General features: G+C 36.4%; 1 protein-coding gene and 1 long non-coding RNA gene across 3 annotated transcripts in view; one reads left to right on the top strand and one right to left on the bottom strand.

Annotated features, from left to right (window-relative positions):
* Positions 1–10,594: 10,594 nt before the first annotated feature.
* The window catches only part of LOC309622252 (centrosome-associated protein ALMS1-like), a gene marked incomplete at its 5' end in the record, with an annotated part of 34,922 nt that continues 24,274 nt past the window's right edge, over positions 10,595–21,242 (bottom strand). For both annotated transcript variants that reach the window (XM_082409377.1, XM_082409376.1), the window contains one exon: positions 10,595–11,631. In XM_082409377.1, the coding sequence (XP_082265503.1) occupies positions 10,847–11,631 (785 nt within the window). In that variant the 3' untranslated portion in view covers positions 10,595–10,846. The remainder of the gene's footprint in view (positions 11,632–21,242) is intronic.
* Positions 13,769–19,320, top strand: LOC309622250. The gene is made up of 2 exons (XR_014240644.1): positions 13,769–15,732; positions 18,237–19,320. It is a non-coding gene; the product is annotated as an uncharacterized lncRNA (long non-coding RNA).

The following is a 21,242-nucleotide window of genomic DNA, read 5'->3' as shown; positions in this document are numbered from 1 at the left end:
CAATCACATGTCAACAAATTAGGTAACCTAGGTGAAATAGACAAATTCCTAGAAAAACAACCTAGCAAAACTGACTCAAGCAAATATAAAAAATCTGAACAAACCTATAATAAGGACAGAGGCTGAGTCAGTAATCAGAAAACACCCCCCAAAGAAAAGCCCAGGCCCAAACTGGTGAATTCTAAAAAACATTTAAAGTAGAATTAACAACAACCATTCACAAACTCAAAAAACAACATCATCATCAAAACAAAATGAGAAGAAGGATTAATTCCCAATTCTTTCTATAAGGAGATTATTACCCTGATAAAAAAGGCAAAGATACAGTAAAACTACAGACCAATACCCCTTATGAATATAGAAGGAAAATCCTCAACAAAATACTAGCAAACTGAATCCAGCAACACAGAAGAGGGATTATACATTAAAACCAAGAGGAATTTATCCCAGGAAGGCAAAGTTGGTTCAATATATGATTATCAATCAACGTAACACACCATCTTCATAAAGAAAACATAGGATCATTTCATTATACGTAGAAAAAGCATATGGCAAAACCCAAAACCCTTCCATAATAAAAACACTCAACAAAACAGGAATAGAAGTTCCTCAACCAGATAAAGGGCATTTATAAAAAAATTCACAGGGCTTCCCTGGTGGCACAATGGTTGAGAATCTGCCTGCCAATGCAGGGGACACGGGTTCGAGCCCTGGTCTGGGAAGATCCCACATGCCGCGGAGCAAATGGGCCCGTGAACCACAACTACTGAGCCTGCGCGTCTGCAGCCTGTGCTCCACAACAAGAGAGGCCACAATAGTGAGAGGCCCGTGCACCGCAATGAAGAGTGGCCCCCGCTTGCTGCAACTAGAGAAAGCCCTCGCACAGAAACGAAGACCCAACACAGCCTAAAATAATAAATAAATAAATAAATAAATAAATAAATAAATAAATAAATTTAAATACTGTTAACCAAACTCTTAAAAAAAAAAAAAAAAAAAACTCACAGCTAACATCATGTTTAATGACCAGAAAGATTTCTCCTTAAAATCAGGAACAAGACAAGGATACTCATTCTTAACACTTCTATTCAACACAGTACTGGAGGTTCTAGCAAGGGCAACTAGGCAAGAAAAAGAGATAAATGACTTGATATTGGAAAGAAGAAGGAAAACTATCTCTATTTGCAAATGACACAATATTTTATATAGAAAACACTAAGGAACACACAAACACAAATTACTCAAACTTATAAGCAAGTTCAGCAAAGTTGCAGGAACCAAAATACATACAAAAATCAGTAATATTCCTGTACCACAAGGAAAATTCCCAAAATGAACTTAAGAAACCAATACTAGTTACACTGGTATCAAAAAGAATAAAATACTCAGGGATACTTTTAACAACAGAAGTGCCAAACTACAAAGAAGTGGAACCCACAAACATCGTTGAAGAAATTAAAGATGACCTAAATAAATGGAAAAACACCCCAGTTCATGGATTAGAAGATTTAATATCGTTATGACAGCAGTACTCCCTAAATTTTTCTACAGTTTCAATGCAATCCCTACCCAAGATTCAAGTTGTCTTTTTTTTTTCTTTTTGGCAGAAATTGACAAGCTGATCTGAATATTCCTATGACCTAAGAATAGATAAAACAATCTTGAAAAAGAAAAAACAAAGTTGGAGGAGTCACAATAATTAGACAGTGTGGTAGTGGCATAAAGAGTGACATACAGATCAATAAAATAGGGTTTATAGTCTAGAATAAACCCTTACATTTATAATCAATTGCTTTTTTTTTCATTTTTTAAGTTTATTTTTATTTTTCTGATTTTTTTTTTCTTATGATCAATTGATTTTTGCCAAGGGTGCCCAGACAATTCAATGGAAGAAAGAATAATCTTTGCAACAAATGGTACTAAGACACTGGTTATCCACAGGCAAAAGAATAAAACTGTACTACCTCAATGCCACATACAAAAGTTAACTAAAAAATGATCATAGAACTAAAAGTAAGAACTAAAATTATAAAACTTTTAGAAGAAAATAAAGAGTAAATATTTTGTAACCTTGGGTTAGACAATAGTTTTAGATATGACATGAAAAGCACAAGTGACAAAAGAAGAAACAGACAAATTGTACTTTGTCAAAATTAAAACTTTTGTACCACAAGTAAAATCATCAAGAAAGTGAAAAGGACGGCACAGAATGAAAGAACATGTTTGCAAAACATATCCTAATAAGGGACTTGTATTCAGAATAGACAAAGAAACAGAACTCAGTAATAAAATGACAAATAAGCCAATTTTAAAATGGGCAAAGGATTGGAATAGACATTTCTCTAAAGGTAAACAAATGGCCAATAAGCATATGAAAAGATGCTCAACATCTTAGTCATTAGCGAAATGCAAATTAAAATCATTAAAAAGTGAGATACCTCTTCACACCCATTAAGATTAAGCTATTATCAAAAGACAGACAACAAGTGTTGATGAGGATGTAGACAAACTGAAATATGATCCAGGTGGGAATATAAAATGATGCAGCCACTTTGGAAGACACTTTGGCAGTTACTCAGAAGTTTAAACAGAGTTACCATATGATCCAGCAATTCTACTCCTAGGTATATACGTAAGAAAATTGAAGGAACATGTCCACACAAAAACCTGTACATTAATGTTTACAGCAGCATTTTTCATAATGGCCAAAAAAGCAGAAACAATCCACATGTCCAACAACTCATGGATAAACATGTTGTATATGTATTTGAAATACTGTTTGTTACTGTTCATAACAAACAACAAGTACTGATTCCTGCTACAAAATGGATGAACCTTGAAAATATTAAGTAAAAGAAGCCAGACACAAAAGGCCACATATTGCATGATTTGCTTATATAAAATGTGCCCAATGGGCAAATCCATAGATACAGAAAGTAGATTAATGGTTGAAGGCTAGGAAATGACTGTGAAGGGGCACAGGGTTTCTTTTTGGTATGACAAAAAGTTCTGGAATTAGTGGTGACAGTTGTATAACCTCCTCTGAATATACTAAAAACCACTGAATTGTATACTTTACAAGAATGAATTTTAAGGTATGTAAATTTTATTTTTAAAAAATCAATAGAGATTGACCAACGCTGAGACATACCCTGGGAAAGTAAGAAAATTTAAATTTTAAAAACCCAACAAAAATCCAGGATCCAATAGGGAAAAAATATTAGGGTTGCCTCTGGCACAGAAATATTAATTGTATGTGCCCAGAAAGTGGGAGCAAATCTGACTGAGTTTTGAATTAAAGATTATTATTCAAAAGTTTTATACCCAAACAAGTTGTTATTCCTATACAAAGGTTACAGAATGATAATCTCAAATTTATAAGAACTGAAGAGATGCTCACTCCTGAACAACTGTTGAAAAATCTAGCTAAACAATAAAATTATTTAAATTAATAAACTCACAAACAGTTACACTGAAAAGACTCATGATACTGACCCTCTTTAAAAAACACATAAAATGGTGATTTTGCTTATAACATGGAAGAAAAATGCTATACTTCTTAAAAATAAAGCTAATCAATATAGTAGTAATACTACCATAATGAACTGAGACAACATTCACAAAATTAACGAATATTGTTATGTTGGGGGAAGTGTGTGTAGGTGGAGAGTGGAGAGAAGTAGGGCAAGTGCAACCAGTTTCTTAATTTTTCATATAATGGAGTCAATATATACTATTTCATATCTGAGTGGTACATTGAGACAGTGGCTTAAGCATATTTGTTAATTACATGGCTGCTAAGTTAGCAAAAAACAACTCAAAGAAAATCATATAGCAATAAAAAAAATTGAAAACAATAAGAAATCATTAAAAATGATAAGAAACCCTGAAGAACCAAAACAATTTTGAAAGAGAACAACAAAGTTGGAGGATTCACACTTCCTGATTTCTAAACAGTAATACAATAACAGTGTGGTACTGGCATAAAGATAAATAGATCAATGGACTAGAATAGAGAGCCCAGAAATAAACCTTTGTGCCACATGGTCAAATGATCTCTGACCCTTGACAAGGGGCCAAGACCATTCAACAGGAAAAGAGCAGTCTCCTTAACAAATGGTGCTGGGAAAACTGGATATGCACATGCTCTTTGAATGAAATGGGGAAAAAAAAAAGAATGAAGTTGGGGCCTTATCTTACATCGTATACAAAAATTACCTCAAAATGGATTAAAGACCTAAAACCATAACATTCTTGGAAGAACACACAGGGGAAAAGCTTCATGGCATTGGACTTGGTAATGACTTCTTAGATATGACACCAAAAGCACAGGCAGCAAAAGTAAAACTCGACAATTGGGACTACATCAATATTAAAAATTTCTGGGCATCAAAGGACACAATCAACAAAGGTGAGAAGGCAACCCACTGATTGGGAGAAAAATTTATAAATCATATATCTGATAAGAGGTTAATACTCAGAATATGTAAAGAACTTCTACAACTCAATGACCAAAAAATAATGCGATTCAAGAATGGGCAAAGTACTTGAATAGACATTTCTCCAAAGATGATATACAAATGGCCAAGAAGTATATAAAAAGATGCTCAATATAATCATGAAAGAAATGCAAATCAAAAACATATCACTTCATACACATTAGGATGTGTATTATTAAAAAAAAAACAGAAAATAACAAGTGTTGACAAAGATGTGGAAAAAGTGGAACCATTGTGTGCTGTTGGTGGGACTGTAAAATGGGCAACTGCTGTGGAAAACAGTAGGGTTGTTCCTCAAATAATTAAAAATAGAACTACCATATAATCCAGCCATTCCACTTCTGGATATGTAACCCCCAAAATTGAAAGCAGGATCTTGAATGGATATTTGTACACTCATGTTCATAGCAGCATTATTCACAATGGTCTAAAGGTGGAAGCAACACAAGTATCTATTAACGGATGGATGAATGAATGAACAAACAAAATGTGGTATATACATACAACGCAGTATCATTCAGTCTTAAAAAAAAGACAATCCTGTCAGATAGTACAACACTGATGATCCTTGAGGACATTATGCTAAGTGAAATAAACTTGTTACTTAAAGACAAATACTGTATTCCAATTATGTGAGGTACCTAGAGTAGTCAAATTCTTAGAATGGTGGTGCCAGGGGCTTGAGCATAAGGTGGAATGGGGAGTTGCTATTTGAGTCAGTGTAGAAATTCAGTTTTGCAAGATGAAAAGAGTTCTAGAGATGGGTGATGGTGATGTCTGCACAACAATATGAATGTATTTAATACCATTAAACTACACCATGCACAAAAACAAATTCAAAATGGATTAAAGACTTAAATGTAAGAACTGAAACCACAACCAAAAAAAGAGACAAAACTTCTTGAAGAAAACATAGGCACTAAGCTCTTTGACACTGATCTTAATAATTTTTTTTTGCATATGTCTCCTCAGGCAAGGGAAACAAAACCAAAAATAAACAAATGGGACTACATCAAACTAAAGAGCTTTTCCACAGTGAAGGGAACTATCATCTACTGAATGGGAGAAGATATCAGCAAGCGATCTATCTGATAAGGGGTTAATACCCAGAATATACAAAGAACTCATACAACTCAACATCAAAAACCCAAACAACCTGATTTTTAAAAATGGGCAAAGGATCTGAATAGACATTTTTGCAAAGAAGACATACAGATGGCCAAGAGGCACATGAAAAGATGCTCAACATCATTAATCATCAGGGAAATGAAAATCAAAACCACAATGAGATATCACCTCCCACTTGTCAGAATGGCTATTAGCAAAATACAACAAGTACTGGCAAGGATGAAGAGAAAAGGGAACACTCGTGCACTGTTGGTGGGAATGTAAATTGGTGCAGCCACTATGGAAAACAGTTTGGAGGCTCCTCACAAAATTAAAAACAGAACCATCACATGATCCAACAATTAACATATGGGTATTTTTCTGAAGAAAACAAAAACACTAATTCAAAAAGGTATATACACCCCTATGTTCACTGCAGCATTATTTACAGTAGCCAAGATATGGAAGCAACCTAAATGCCCATGGATAAAGAAAATGTGGTGTATATATTTATGAAATGGAATATTGCTCAGCCATAAAAAGAATGAAATCTTGCCATTTGCAACAACATGGATGGACCTAGAGGGTATTATGCTAAGTGAAATCTAAAAACCAAAACAAACAAACATAACAAAACAGAAACAGAGTTATAGATAGAAAACAAACAGGTGGTTGTCAGAGGGGAGGTGGTGAAGGGAGGAAAGAAATAAGTGAGGGAGATTAAGAAGTCCAAACTTCCATTTGTAAAATAAATGAGTCACGGGTATTAAGTGTACAGTGTGGGGAATACAGTCAATAACTATGTAATATCTTTGCATAGTGGCATATCGTAACTAGACTTACCGTGGTGTTTGAAATGTATAGAAATATCAAATCACTATTTTGTGCACAGGAACTAACATAATGTTGTAGATTAATTATACTTCAGAAACAAAATAACAAACTCATAGAAAGAGATCAGATTTGTGGTTAACAGAGGCAATGGGTGGGGGGAGGGAGTGGGAATTGGTTGAGGGCAGTCAAACTTCCAGTTATAAGGTAAACAACTCTTAGGGATGTAATGTACAACATGATAAGTAAAACGAACACTGCTGTATATAATAGATGAAAGTGGTTAAGAGAGTAAATCCTAAGAGTTCTCATCACAAGGAAGATATTTTTTTCTATGTCTTTAATTTTGTATCTGTATGAGATGATAGATGTTCACTAAACTTACTGTGATAATCATTTCATGATGTATGTAAGTCAAATCATTATGCTGTACTCAAACAAACAGTGCTGTATGTCAATTAAATCAATAAAACTGGAAGAAAAATAAATAAACTAGAATTACAAAGAAAAAATGGTTAAGATGATAAATTTTGTTATGCATATATTATCACAATTAAAAATAATAAAGAAAAAGAAAGAAAACACGAGAATCAAATACTTAGGAATAAATTTAGACAAGAAGGTATAACACTTGTACGTTGGCAACTACAAGACCTTACTGGAAGAAATTAAAGACCTAAATAAATTGAAAAACATCCTGTGTTCATTGGCTGGAAGACAATGTTGTTAAGATGGCAATAAACCCCAAAGCAAGCTACATATTAAATGCAATTAACATAAAATTCCCAACAACCTTTTCAGCAGAAATGAAAAAAAGCTGATCCTAAAATTCATATGGAGACACAAGGGCCCTGACTGGCCAAAACAGTCTTTAAAAAGAACAAAGTTGGAAGACTCATACTTCTCAATTTTAAAACTTACAACAAAGCTCCAGTAACAAGATCAGTGCAGTAATGGCATACAGATCGGTGTATAGATCAATGGAACAGAACTGAGAGCCTAGAAATAAACCCTCACATCTATGGTCAACTGATTTTTGACAAGGGTGCCAAGACCATTCAATGGAGAAAGAACAGTCTCAACAGCTGATTTTGGGACAATTCCATGTGGAAAGAATGTTTGACCCCTACCTCATACCATATAAATAAATTAACTCAATATACATCCAAGATACAAATGAAAGAACTAAAAGTATAAAATTCTTGAAAGAACATATACGGACAAATCTTCATGACTTTGGATTTGGCAATGGTTTCTTAAATATGACACCAAAAGCACAAGCAACAAAAGAGAAAATAGGTACACTGGGGCTTCATTGAAAGTAAACTGCTGTGCTTCAAAAAACAGTAGTAAGTGAGTGAAAACACAACCCAGAGAGTGGAAGCAAATATTTGCAAATTACACATCTGATAAGATTCCACAATCCAGAATATATAAAGAACTCTTGCAACTCAAAAACAAAAAGGCCAAACAACTTAATTAAAAAGTGGGCAGGGACTTCCCTGGTGGCGCTGTGGTTAAGAATCCACCTGACAATGCAGGGTTCAAGCCCTGGTCCAGGAAGATCCCACATGCCACGGAGCAACTAAGCCCAGGCGCTACACTACTGAGCCTGCACTCTAGAGCCCAAGAACCACAACTACTGAGCCAGCAAGCCAGAACTACTGAAGCCCACACACCTAGGGCCCATGCTCTGCAACGAGAGATGCTACCGCAATAAGAAGCCCACATGCCACAACGAAGAGTAGCCCCCGCTCGCCACAACTAGAGAAAGCCTATGCACAGCAATGAAGACCAAATGCAGCCAAAAATTAATTAATTAATTAATTAATTAATTAATTAATTAAATTTTAAAAATGGCCAACAAGCACATAAAAAGATACTTAACATCATTAGTCATTATGCAAAGGGAAAGGCAAAACAAACCACAATCAAAATGACAATGAGTATGAGATACCACTTTGTACCTACTGGGATGGCAAAAAAAAAAAAAAAAAAAAAACTAAATAAAGAGTGTTGGTGAATGTGGAGAAATTGGAACCCTTAGTATTTGTTGCTGGGAATGTAAAATGGTGTGGCCACTGTGAAAAACAGTTTGATGGTTCCTAAATAAGCTTAAAATAAAATTACCAAATGACCCAGCATTTTCAACTCTTATGTGTATACCTAAAAGAACTGTATGTAGGTGTTCAAATAAAAACTTGTACACAAATGTTCATATCAGGTCTATTCACAATAGCCAAAAGGTAGAAACAACCTAAATGTCCATGAATGGATGAACAGCTAAATAAAATGTGTCTAAACATATAATGAAATATTATTCAGCCATAAAAAGCAATGAAGTACTGACAGATGCTAGGACATGGGTAAATCTCAGAAAGATTATTCTAGAGTCAAAGAAGCCTGACACAAAGGCCACATATGATATGATTCCAATTAAATGAAATAACCAGAATAGGCAAGTTCACAGAGACAAAAAGTAGATTAGTGATTGACAGGGGCTGGTAGGAAGGGGGAATAGAGAGTAACTGCTTAATGCATATGAGGTTTTCACTAGGGTGATGAAAAAGCTGTGGAACTAGATAGTGGTGATAGTTGTAAAACACTGTGAATATACTCAGTGCCACTGAACTGCATACTTTAAAATGATAAAACTGTAAACTTTGTTATGTATATGTATTCTAGTACACACACCAAAAACCCCTCTATCTGCAGCCTTTCCCCCTACCTCCTCTATGGAACAAAAAACCTCAATCTGTGTCTGTCCCAATTTTTGGCTTACTTTAAAAAAGAGTCTTATTGTACTATTTATATGTGTAATTACTGTCATTTAATACCTACCAAAAACTCAATTGAGAAATAATATTTATGGTTAAAGGTCTGAATGTTTTGTGCCTTCTTTTGGCTAAACTAGTGGTCTCCAAATTGTTTTGATCATGGGATCCCACTGATAAAATATTTTTGAGTACAAATTACTAAAGTAGATATTTATTTATAAATTATATATTATTGCTGTACTCATACACTGTAAAACATATACAAAAAATATAAATTTTAAAAGGTTCATACTCCAATGAACCATTTTGCAAGTATCCCTATTTGGAGAGCACCTCTCCAAATCAATTTTATCTTGGGTTAAAGTAATGGTCTGCATTTACTGACCCCTTGAAATCTGCCTTTATGGAATTCCCTAAACTAAGGCCCTATTAGCCTTACATGATTGTTGTTACTGAGAATATACTGTAAGGATGCCGTTGAGGATTTTGTTACACCACAATGCCTTCTTTATGAGAACAGATGAGAGAAATTTAAGAAGTCTTAGTACCAGAAATATCTGTAATGCTTTTGAAAATTTCGCTTGCTTTTATATTAGAGTTATGTAAGTGATCACAAAATTCTAGCAACACTAATTGCTAGAAAACATAAAGCAAAATTTGTGGTTCATTTTTAGCAACCATATCCACAAGGTATCAACTTGCCTTCCCGTCACTCTTAATTCTTCATGTATTTATTTTCTAAATTATGTTGTAGCTCACCCCTCCCTGGCTTCAGTCTAATTTTCCATCATTCCAATTCTTCATTTACTTAAAAAACAATCATATCATATTACTTATATATGTATGTGTCTGTGTGTGTGTGTGTGCTTAAAAGCACCTCAAAATTTCTTAAAAGACAGGGAGGAATGAATAAACAAAAACCAACAGGCAAAAAAACCAGGCAATATTGTTCAGAATGGAGGTCATTCTAAACTTGAAGCTCCCCTGTACCACAGGTATAGACTTTGCAGATTTTGAAGCATTTAGCAGCAAAGCCTTTCATCCAAAGGGTAATTCGTAAATGAGTGTTGATGAAAAGAATGACAACTCAAACAGCACTGTACTACACTTTCTCACTCTTTTCCAGCTGGTAAGAAATGTTATAGTGAGGAAAGGGCAATTGGCTATTTTTCACCTGTGTGCAAAGCTTAACTAAAAAGTCAATGAAAAATGCAGTCACATTGCCAGATGGAATTTGTAGCCATGTACCTGGACGTGTTTCCTTCTGGTGTGCTCTGAAGTAATTTGGGGGTAACCTGTATTCAATGGTTTCTTGTTTTTCTTGCTCTGCTTCTCAAGGTATCTCCTCTGATGGTCAGTGATGCTGCTGTATAATTTAATTCGCCTGGGTGACAAACAAACTCTTTCATGGCCAAAAGCATGGATCAGTCAGTCGGGCAGTATCAATGGTGGAAATAGAGCTGCTCCTCTCATGCAGAGTCACTTCCTTATCTGTTTGGGTCAATATATCTGATTCCACAGAAGTGGTGGTGGAAAGGATGTTGGTGGCAGTATCTGTGAGTAGCTCACTCTCCTCTGAGTGTCTAGAATCTGAAGAAGTGTTATTTATGTAATGAAAACCTGGCTGTTTTCTCAGAATATATTTATCAAATTTAATCTGTTCAATTTTAATCTGATTGGACCTCCCAGGTTGATGAGTAGAAAGAACCTTGTTTTTTTTTTAAGATCGCCTGTGTTTTTATGGCATTTCTCCAGGCTTTTATACTGTTTATTTTTCTGAAGCTTGTTGTTCTGCTGTTGCTGTCTACCACTCCATTCCTTAACATCTTGTTCCCCCTTGCTATCATCCTGTGTACTTTCTGAGGGCTGGAGAGAATGTGTGATGGGATGCTGAAGAAGTTTAGACAAAAGATCAAGTCGCTCCACCAAGGAAAGTTCCTTCTTGGCACTGAACTCAGGAGGTTTCTGTTGCCTCTGTCGCTCCTGATACCTGTTCCAGAGTTCATTTAAACTCACAGTGTGCTGAGTTGTTAACTCTGGGGTGGCCTTATGATCCCTTTTTAGGTCATTAACTTGTTTGTCATATTTTGGAAAATCTCTAGCATGACTTTTAGTAGTATGCTGTACTTCTTTGTTTTCCAAGCTTACATTGATACTGAGGTATACTATTCTGGTATAATCTGACTTTGTCTTTGACACATTTTGATAAGAGGAAGGAAGACAAGTGTGTTCTCTTTGTTTGTCTGGATGATGCTGAAAGGAATCTTTCCAAGAATGCCTCATGAAAACTCTTCTTCCTAAGGATTCATGGCAAAAATCTTGATCACATGGTAGGTGCACTGGATGATGAAAGTAAAGCTTAGCTGACCTGAAGACAGAATGGCTGGTATTTTCAAATTCTGAATGACATCTGGACTCTGAAAAGGCGAAAAAAAAATTTGAAGGACTTTCAAAATATTTGCATTCCCTTTAGAAATAGTATTCACATTTAATTCTTTAGATACAAAACAAAGACTGAAGGAAAGAATGGTCTATATAAAGAATCAGAAAATTCACTGCCTGGACAAAGGATTCATGCCTTGTGCCTAGTGGCCAGATTGACATGATAATAGTTTAAGAGACTCAGGTTCAAAAGACCCAGATTCTGGGCTGGATTGTGCCACAGACTGGCTGTATGACCTTGAAGAGGGCATTTAGGTTCTTGGGATTGTAACAGCAGCTGCTATGTATTACTGCTTGCTATGTGTGGGCTATTATGATATATGCTCTATATCTGTTTTTTTCCCCTCTTATAAAACTGAGAGAGAGGTATTATTAATCTCATTTTCAGCTAAGAAACCTGAGACTTTATTTTTATCATCAGTAATTAAATGGATGGAATTTTAAAAACTCCAACTCTTTATATGTTTTAGAACCTTGAAAAATTATTTTTTCTGAACCATCTTCACACCCCCTCAATTTTTTTATTGTGGTAAAATACACCTAATATAAATTACCATCTTCCATCTTCACATTTTGACAGTCATTCTTTATCAAAATAGGCATTTTAAGATGTAGAACATCTTAACAACTATAAACCATAATTGTAAATGTTAATTCAGTTTCCATACACATTTTTAGAGTTCTAAGTCATGGAAGAAACAGACATACATATGAAACACAGTATCACTTGTAACTATGGGATCCATTTTACCTTCTCTATAGATTATTGGTAATCAGAATTTTCACTAAATACTCTGGGAATCCCTAAGACAATTTCACCAAAATATAGTGGAATACATGGAATCTGCTTTTATATCTAAAGTATAAAAACACTCTCAAACCTCCCAATGAACAAAAGTCCAGGACCAGGTAGCTTCACTGCTGAATTCTACCAAACATTTAAGGAAGAATTAATATGAAAGATTCTCAAACTCTTCCAATAAACAGAACAGGAGAGAACACTTCCAAACTTATTTTATAAGGCCCACATTACCCTGTTATCCAGACGTTACTTAGATACCCAGTGTAGATACACTACAAGAAAATTACAAGCCAATATCTCTGATGAACATAGATGAAAAAGAAACCAAACAAAACATTATCACACCAAATTCAATAATATATTAAAAAGATTATACACTATGATCAAGTGGGATTTATTCCAGGAATGCAAGGATGGTTCAACATCTTACAAATCAATCAATGTGGTACATGACACTAACCAAATAAAGGATAAAAATCATATAACCAATAGATGTAGAAAAAGCATTTGAGAAAACTCAAAATCCATTCATGATAAAAACTCTCAACAAAGTCGGTATACAGGAAACATAGCTTAACGACCATTTCTGACAAGACCACAGCTGACATACTCAATGGTGAAAAATGGAAAGCATTTCCTCTAAGACCAGGAACAAGAAAAGGATATCCACTGGCATCATGTTTATTGAACACTGTATTGGAAGTTCTAGCCATAGCAATTAGGCAAGAAAAAGAAACAAAAGGCACCCAAATCATAAGAGAAGCAAAATTGTCACTATGTGAAAATGACATGATTTTACGTATAGAAAACCCTAAAGACTCCACCAAAAAAACTGTTACAACTAAAACATTCAGTAAAGTTGCAGTATACAAAATTATTTAACAGACAAAAATCTGTTGCATTTCTATACATTAATAATAAACTACCAGGGGCTTCCCTGGTGGCGCAGTGGTTGAGAGTCTGCCTGCCAGTGCAGGGGACACGGGTTCGAGCCCTGGTCTGGGAAGATCCCACATGCCGCGGAGCAACTAGGCCCGTGAGCCACAATTACTGAGCCTGCGTGTCTGGAGCCTGTGCTCCGCAACAAGAGAGGCTGCAATAGTGAGAGGCCCGCGCACCGCGATGAAGAGTGACCCCCACTTGCCACAGCTAGAGAAAGCCCTCGCACAGGAACAAAGACCCAACACAGCCATAAAATAAATAATTAATTAATTTTAAAAATAGCTTTACAAAAAAAAAAAAGAAGTACAACCAGCCTCCTCCATCTAAGGAGCATACATTTAAAATAATAATAATAATAATAATAATAATAAACTACCAGAAAAAGAAATTAAAACAATCCTGTTCATAATTGCATCAAAAGAATAAAATACCTAGGAATAAATTTAACCAAGGAGGTAAAAGACCTGTATACTGAAAACATTGATGAAAAAAGCTGAAAAAGACATGAACAAATGGGAAAATATTCTGTGCTCACAGACTGGAAGAATTAATATTGTTAAAATGTCCATACTACTCAAAACAATCTACAGATTCAATGCAATCCCTATCAAAATTCCAATGGCATTTTTCACAAAAATTGAACAATCCTGAAATTTGTATGTAACCACAAAAGACTCCAAATAGCCAAAACAATCTTAAAAAAGTACAAGAAAACTGTAGGCATCACACTTCCTGATTTCAAACTATATTACAAAGCTACAGTAATCAAAATGGTATGGTACTGACATAAAAACAGACATGTAGATCAATGGAAAAGAATAGAGAGACCAGAAATAAACTCACACATATAAGGCCAATTACCTTATGACAAAGCAGCCAAGAATGTACAATGGGGAAAGGATAGTCTCTTCAATAAATGGTACTGGGAAAACTGGATAGCCACATGCAAAAGAATGAAACTGAAGCATTATCTTACACCATACACAAAAATCAATTCTAAATGGATTGAAGATTTAAATGTAAGATCTGAAACCATAAAATTCCTAGAAGAAAACATAGGCAGTAAGAGCTTTGACACTGGTGTTAGCAATAATTTTTTGAATTTGATGCCAAAAGCAAAGACAACAAAAGCAAAAGTAAATAGCAGGAGTACATCCAACTGAAAGGCTTCTGCACAGCAAAAGAAACCATCAGACTACTGAATGGAAGAAGATATTTGCAAATGACATATCTGACAAGGGGTTAACATCCAAAATAGACAAAGAATTCAAATCAAATAAAAACAAACAAACAAACAACCCAATTAAAAAATGGGCACAGGATCTTAACAGACATTTTTGTAAAGAAGACATACGAATGGCTAACAAATACAGGAAAAGATGCTCAGCATCAATAATCATCAGGGAAATGTAAACCAAAACCACAATGAGATATCACCTCACACCTGTTAGAATGGCTATCATCAAAAAGACAAGAAATAACAAGCATTAGTGAGGATATGGAGCTAAAGGTTCCTTTTTCTGTGCACTGTTAGTGAGAATGTAATTGGTGTTGCCACTATGGAAATCAGTATGGAGGTTACCCAAAGAGTTAAAAATGCAACTACCATATGATCCAGCAATTCTGCTTCTGGGTCTACACACAAAACAATTGAAGGCTTGGTCTTGGAGAGATATTCGTGTATCTGTGCTCACTGCAGCATTATTTAAAATAGCCAAGACATGGAAACAACCTAAGTGTCCATTGATGGATGAATAGATAAAGAAAATGTGGTATGGGGGGCGGGAGGAATTGGGAGATTGGGACTGACATATATACACTATTGATACTATGTATAAAATAGATAACTAATGAGAACCTACTGTATATAGCACAGGGAATTCTACTCAATGCTCTGTGATGACTTAAATGGGAAGGAAATCCAAAAAAGAGGGGATATATATATACGTATAGCTGATTCACTTTGCTGTACAGTATAAACTAATACAACACTGTAAAGCAACTATACTCCAATAAAAATTAAAACAAAACAAAAAAAAAAAAGAAAATGTGATATAGAGGAAAGTGGGCAAGATGGCAGAGTAAAAAACCTTGAGCTCACCTCCTCTCACAAGCACACCAAAATCACAACTATCCGCAGAACAACCACTAAAAACACACACACACACAAAACACTGGAACCCACCAGAAAAGATCTCCTACACCAAAAGACATAAAGAAGGAACCGCAACAAAACTGGTAGTAGGGGGAGACTCACAATAAAATCAAATTCCATAACCCCTATGTAGGCAACGAAAACTGGAGAGTAAATATATTACAGAGGTTCTCCCAGGTTGGGGGTCTGGCATTTGTTGAGATGAGCCCACAGAGCATTTGACTTTGAAGGCCAGAAAGGCTTAATTGCAGGAGTCCCACAGGACTGGGGAAAATAGAGATATCGCTCTTAAAGGGTGCACATGAAATCTCATATACCCTGAGACACAGGGCCAAAGAAGTAATTTGATAGGAGCCTAGGCCAGACCTACCTGCTGGTCTTGGAGAGTCTCCTGGAGTGGCAGGGGTTGGGGGAGGGTGGCTGCGGCTCACCCTGGGGACATAGACACTGGTGGCAGACATATTGGGGAATACTGTTGGTGGATGACATATTGGCTCATTAGCTCCAAAACCTGGCCCCACCCAACAGCCTGCAGGCAACAGTGCTAGGACACCTCAGGCTAAAGAACTAACTGGGTCAGGACACAGCTCCACCCATTAGCAGACAGGCTACCTAAAGACAAAAAAGCTCACAGGTGCCTTTGGACTAGCCCCTAGACATGGCCCAGCCCACCAGAGGGCCAAGACCCAGCACCACCCACCAGTAGACAGGCACAGGACTCTCCCACCAGGAAGCCAGGCCAAGCTTCTAGACCAGTCTCATTCACCAGGATGCAGGCACCAAAAGCAAGAAAACTATGATTCCACAATGCAGGCCAGAGCCTACCCTGGGACCAGCTGGGCCCTGGACTGGCCCACTAGCAGGCCAAAAAAACCTTCAGGATACCCCAGACCCTATACCCAACTGTGTCAGGAACTGACACCATCCCCTCAACAATCTGAAATGAGCTCTGGGATCCCAGGACTCTGCAGCTGGACTCCAGGGACCAGCTCTGCCTGCCAGTAGACCAGCACTAACCCTATGATCTGGCTTCAAGTACCAGTGGGTAGGCAACAACCCTAGGGTCTTCAGAACCTTGACTCCACCCACCAGTGAGCCAGCATTAGCCCCGGCTCCCCTAGCATTCTGCAACCAGCCACATTGTGACCAGGCCTTGCTAAACAACAGCCAGCAGCATCCACACAAGGCAAGACCTGGCAACCAACCAGACTAGGGGCCTACCAGACTGCCCACATAGTTAGCCCACCACAACAGAAGGCCCAAGTAGCCCTCTTAGGGTGAACCACTAGAGCACACAGCTTGGGTAACGAGAGGGGAGTGCGCTGCTGAAATACACAGGACGCCTCCTACAGAGGGCCACTTCTCCAAGGTTGAGAGATGTAACTTACCTACTACATACATAAAAATACAAATAGCAACTTATTGACAAAATGAGATGGCAGAGCAATATGTTTCAGATGAAGGAACAAGATAAAATCCCAGAAGAAGAACTAAGTGAAGTGGAAATAGGCAATCTACCCAAGAAATAGTTCAGAGTAATGATCATACAGATGATCAAAGAACTCCAGAGGAGAATGGATGCATAGAATGAGAAGTTATAAGTTTTAAGAAAAGACTTAGAAAATATAAAGAACAACCAGAGATGAAGAATACAATAACTGAAATGAAAAATACAGTGGAAGGAATCAAAGTAGACTAAAGGATTCAGAAGAATGGATCAGTGAGCTGGAAGACAGAGTAGTGGAAATCACTGCCACTGAACAGAAAAAAGATTTAAAAAAGAAAAGAAATGAGAACGGTTTAAAAGATCTCTGAGACAACATCAAGAGCACTAATATTCGCACTACAGGGGTCCCAGAAGAAGAGAGAAAGAGCCCGGTAAAATATTTGAAAGAAAGAGCTCAAGAAAATATTTGAAGAGATAATAGCTGAAAACCTCCCTAACCTGGGAAAGGAAATAGTCATCCAAGTCCAAGAAGCACAGAAAATCCCATACAGGATAACCCAAAGAAGAACACACCAAGACACACTGTAATCAAAATGTCAAAAATTAAAGATACAGAGAATACTAAAAGCAGCAAGGGGAAAGCAACAAATAACATACAAAGGAACTCCCATAAGACTATCAGCTGACTTTTCAGCAGGCATTCTGCAGGTTGGAAGGGACTGGCATGCTATATTTAAAGTGATGAAAGGGAAGAACCTACATCCAAGAATACTCTACTCAGCAAGGCTCTTGTTCAGATTTGACAGAGAAATCAAAAGCTGTATAAACAAGCAAAGGCTAAAAGAATTCAGCACCACTAAACCAGCTTTACAACAAATGTTAAAGGAACTTCTCTAGGTGCAAAAGAAACGGCCACAACTAGATATAAGAAAATTATGGAACAAAAAAGCTCACCAGTAAACATACAGTAAAGGTAGGAAATCATTCACAAACAAAGCTAGCAGGAAGATTAAAAGACAAAAGTAGTAAAATCATCTGTATCCACGATAAGCAGTTAAGGGATACACAAAACAATTTGATGTAAAACATGACATAAAAAACAGTAATCATGAGGGGAGGAGAGTACACATGTAGGGTATTTAAAATGCATTTGAAATTAAGACATCAGTAATTTAGAAGAATCACATATATATATACAGAGACTGCTATACAATAACCTCAAGGTAACCACAAGCCAAAAATCTATAACAGATACACACATACAAAAAAAAAAAAGGAATCTAAACATAACACTGAAGATAGTCATCAAATCACAAGAGAAGAGAACAAAAGAAGGCAGAAAAAAATACCTACAGAAACAAATCCAAAACAATTAACAAAATGACAGTACGAACATACATATCGATAATTACCTTAAACGTAAACAGACTGAATGCTCCAACCAAAAGACACAAACTGGCTGAATGGATACAAAAACAAGACCCATGTATTTGCTCCCTACAAGAGACTCACTACAGATCTAGAGACACATACAGACTAAAAGTGAGGGGATGGAAAAGGTAGTCCACACAAATGAAAATCAAAAGAAAGCCAGAGTAGCAATATTTATATTAGATGAAATCAACTTTAAAATAAAAACTGTCACAGGAGACAAAGAAGGACACTACAGAATGATCAAGGGATCAATCCAAGAAGAAGATATAACAACTGTAAATATATATGCACCCAACATAGGAGCACCTGAATACATAAGGCAAAAAGTTAATAGACATAAAAGGAGAAATCAACAGTAGCACAATAATAGTAAGGACTTTAACACCCAACTTACATCAATGGACAGATCATCCAGAGAGAAAATCAATAAGGAAACACAGGCCTTAAATAACACATTAGACCAAAGGGACTTAACTGATATTTATAGAGCATTCCACCCAAAAGCAGCAGAATACACATTCTTTTCAAGTGCACATGGAACATTCTCCAGGATAGATCACATGTTAGGCCACAAAACAAGCCTTGGTAAATTTAAGAAAACTGAAATCATATCAAGCTTCTTTTCCAACCACAACTCTATGGAACTAGAAATCACCTACAAGAGAAAAAAACTGCGAAAACCACAAACACGTGGAAGCTAAACAATATGCTACTAAACAACCAATGGATCACTGAAGAAATCAAAGAGGAAATCAAAAACTACCTAGAGACAAATGAAAATGAAAGCATGATGATCCAAGACCTATGGGATGCAGAAAAAGCAGTTCTAAGAGGGAAGTTTATAGTGATACAGGCTTACCTCAGGAAACAAGAAAAATCTCAAATTAACAATCTAAACTTACATCTAAAGCAAGTAGAGAAAGAAGAATAAATAAAAACCAAAGTTAGTAGAAGGAAAGAAATCATAAATGTCAGAGCAGAAATAAATGAAATAGAGACTAAAAAAAAATAGGAAACTAAAAGCTGGCTCTTTGAAAATATAAACAAAATTGATAAACCTTTAGGAAGACTCATCAAGAAAAAAAGGGAGAGGGCCCCAATCAATAAAATCAGAAATGAAAAAGGAGAAGTTACAACCAACACTACAGAAATACAATGGATCATAAGAGACTACTATGAGCAACTGCACACCAATAAAATGGCCAACCTAGAAGGAACTGATGAATTCTTAGAAAGGTACAACCTCCCAAGACTGAATCAGGAAGACACAGAAAATACGAACAGACCAATTACCAGAACTGAAATTGAATCAGCAATTTAAAAATTCCCAACAAAGAAAAGTCCAGGACCAAATGGCTTCACAGGTGAATTCTACCAAACATTGAGAAGAGTTAACACCCATCCTTCTGAAACCCTTCCAAAAGTTTGCAGAGGAAAGAAAACTTCTGAACTCATTCTAGGAGGCCACCATCACCCTGATACCAAAACCAGACAAAGATGTTACACAAAAGAAAACTACAGACCAATACCACTGATGAACATAGATGCAAAAATCCTCAACAAAATACTAGCAAACCGAATCCACTAATAAATAAAAAGGATCATACACCATGCTCACGTGGGATTCATCCCAGGGATGCAAGGATTTTTCAACATCTGCAAATCAATCAGTGTGATACACCACATTAACAAACTGAAGAATAAAAACCATATGATTGGGCTTCCCTGGTGGCACCATGGTTAAGAATGCACCTGCCATTGCAGGGGACACGGATTCAAGCCCTGGTCCCAGAAGATCCCACATGCCGTGAAGCAACTAAGCCCGTGTGCCACAACTGCTGAGCCTGTGCTCTAGAGCCTGTGAGCCACAACTACTGAGCCCACATGTTACAACTACTGAAGCCTGTGCGCCTAGAGCCTGTGCTCCACAACAAAGAGGAGTCACCGCAATGAGAAGCCCGCATACCACAACAAAGAGCAGCCCCTGCTCGTTGCAACTAGAGAAAGCCTGCACACAGTAATAAAGACCCAACACAGCCAAAAATAAATAAATAAAATAAATTTATTTTAAAAAAAACCATATGATCATCTCAATAGATGCAGAAAAAGCTTTTGACAAATTTCAACACACATTTATGATAAAAACTCTCTAGAAAGTGGGCACAGAGAGAACATACCTCAACACAATAAAGGCCATATATGACAAACCCACAGCTAACATTATACTCAATGGTGAAAAGCTGAAAGCATTTCCCCTAAGATCAGGAACAAGACAAGGATGTCCACTCTCGCCACTTTTTTTCAACATAGTTTTGGAAGTCCTAGTCACGGCAAGCAGAGAAGAAAAAGAAATAAAACGAATCCAAATTGGAAAAGAAGAAGTAAAACTGTCAGTTTTTACAGATGACATGATACTATAAAATCCTAAAGCTGCTACCAGAAAACTACTAGAGCTCATCAGTGAATTTGCTAAAGTTTCAGGATATGAAATTAATACACAGAAATCTGCTGCATTTCTACATACTAACAATGAAAGCTAAGAAAGACAAATTAAGCAAACAATCCCATTCACCATTTAGAACTAATAAACGAGTTCAGCATCGTTGCAGGATAAAAGTTAAATATTAAAAAAATCAATTGTATTATGATATACTCGCAATTAACAAACTGAAAATGAAATTAAGAAAACCATTCTGGGGGAATTCTCTGGCAGTCCAGTGGTTAGGACTCTGCAATTCCACTGCAAGAGGGCATAAGTTAGATCCCTGGTTGGGGAACTAAGATCCCTCAAGTCAAGCAGCACTCC

Source organism: Balaenoptera borealis, assembly GCF_965194805.1.
Source record: "Balaenoptera borealis genome assembly, contig: HAP1_SCAFFOLD_1890, whole genome shotgun sequence".
NCBI lineage: Eukaryota > Metazoa > Chordata > Mammalia > Artiodactyla > Balaenopteridae > Balaenoptera > Balaenoptera borealis.
This window is presented reverse-complemented; position numbering and strand designations above follow the sequence as displayed.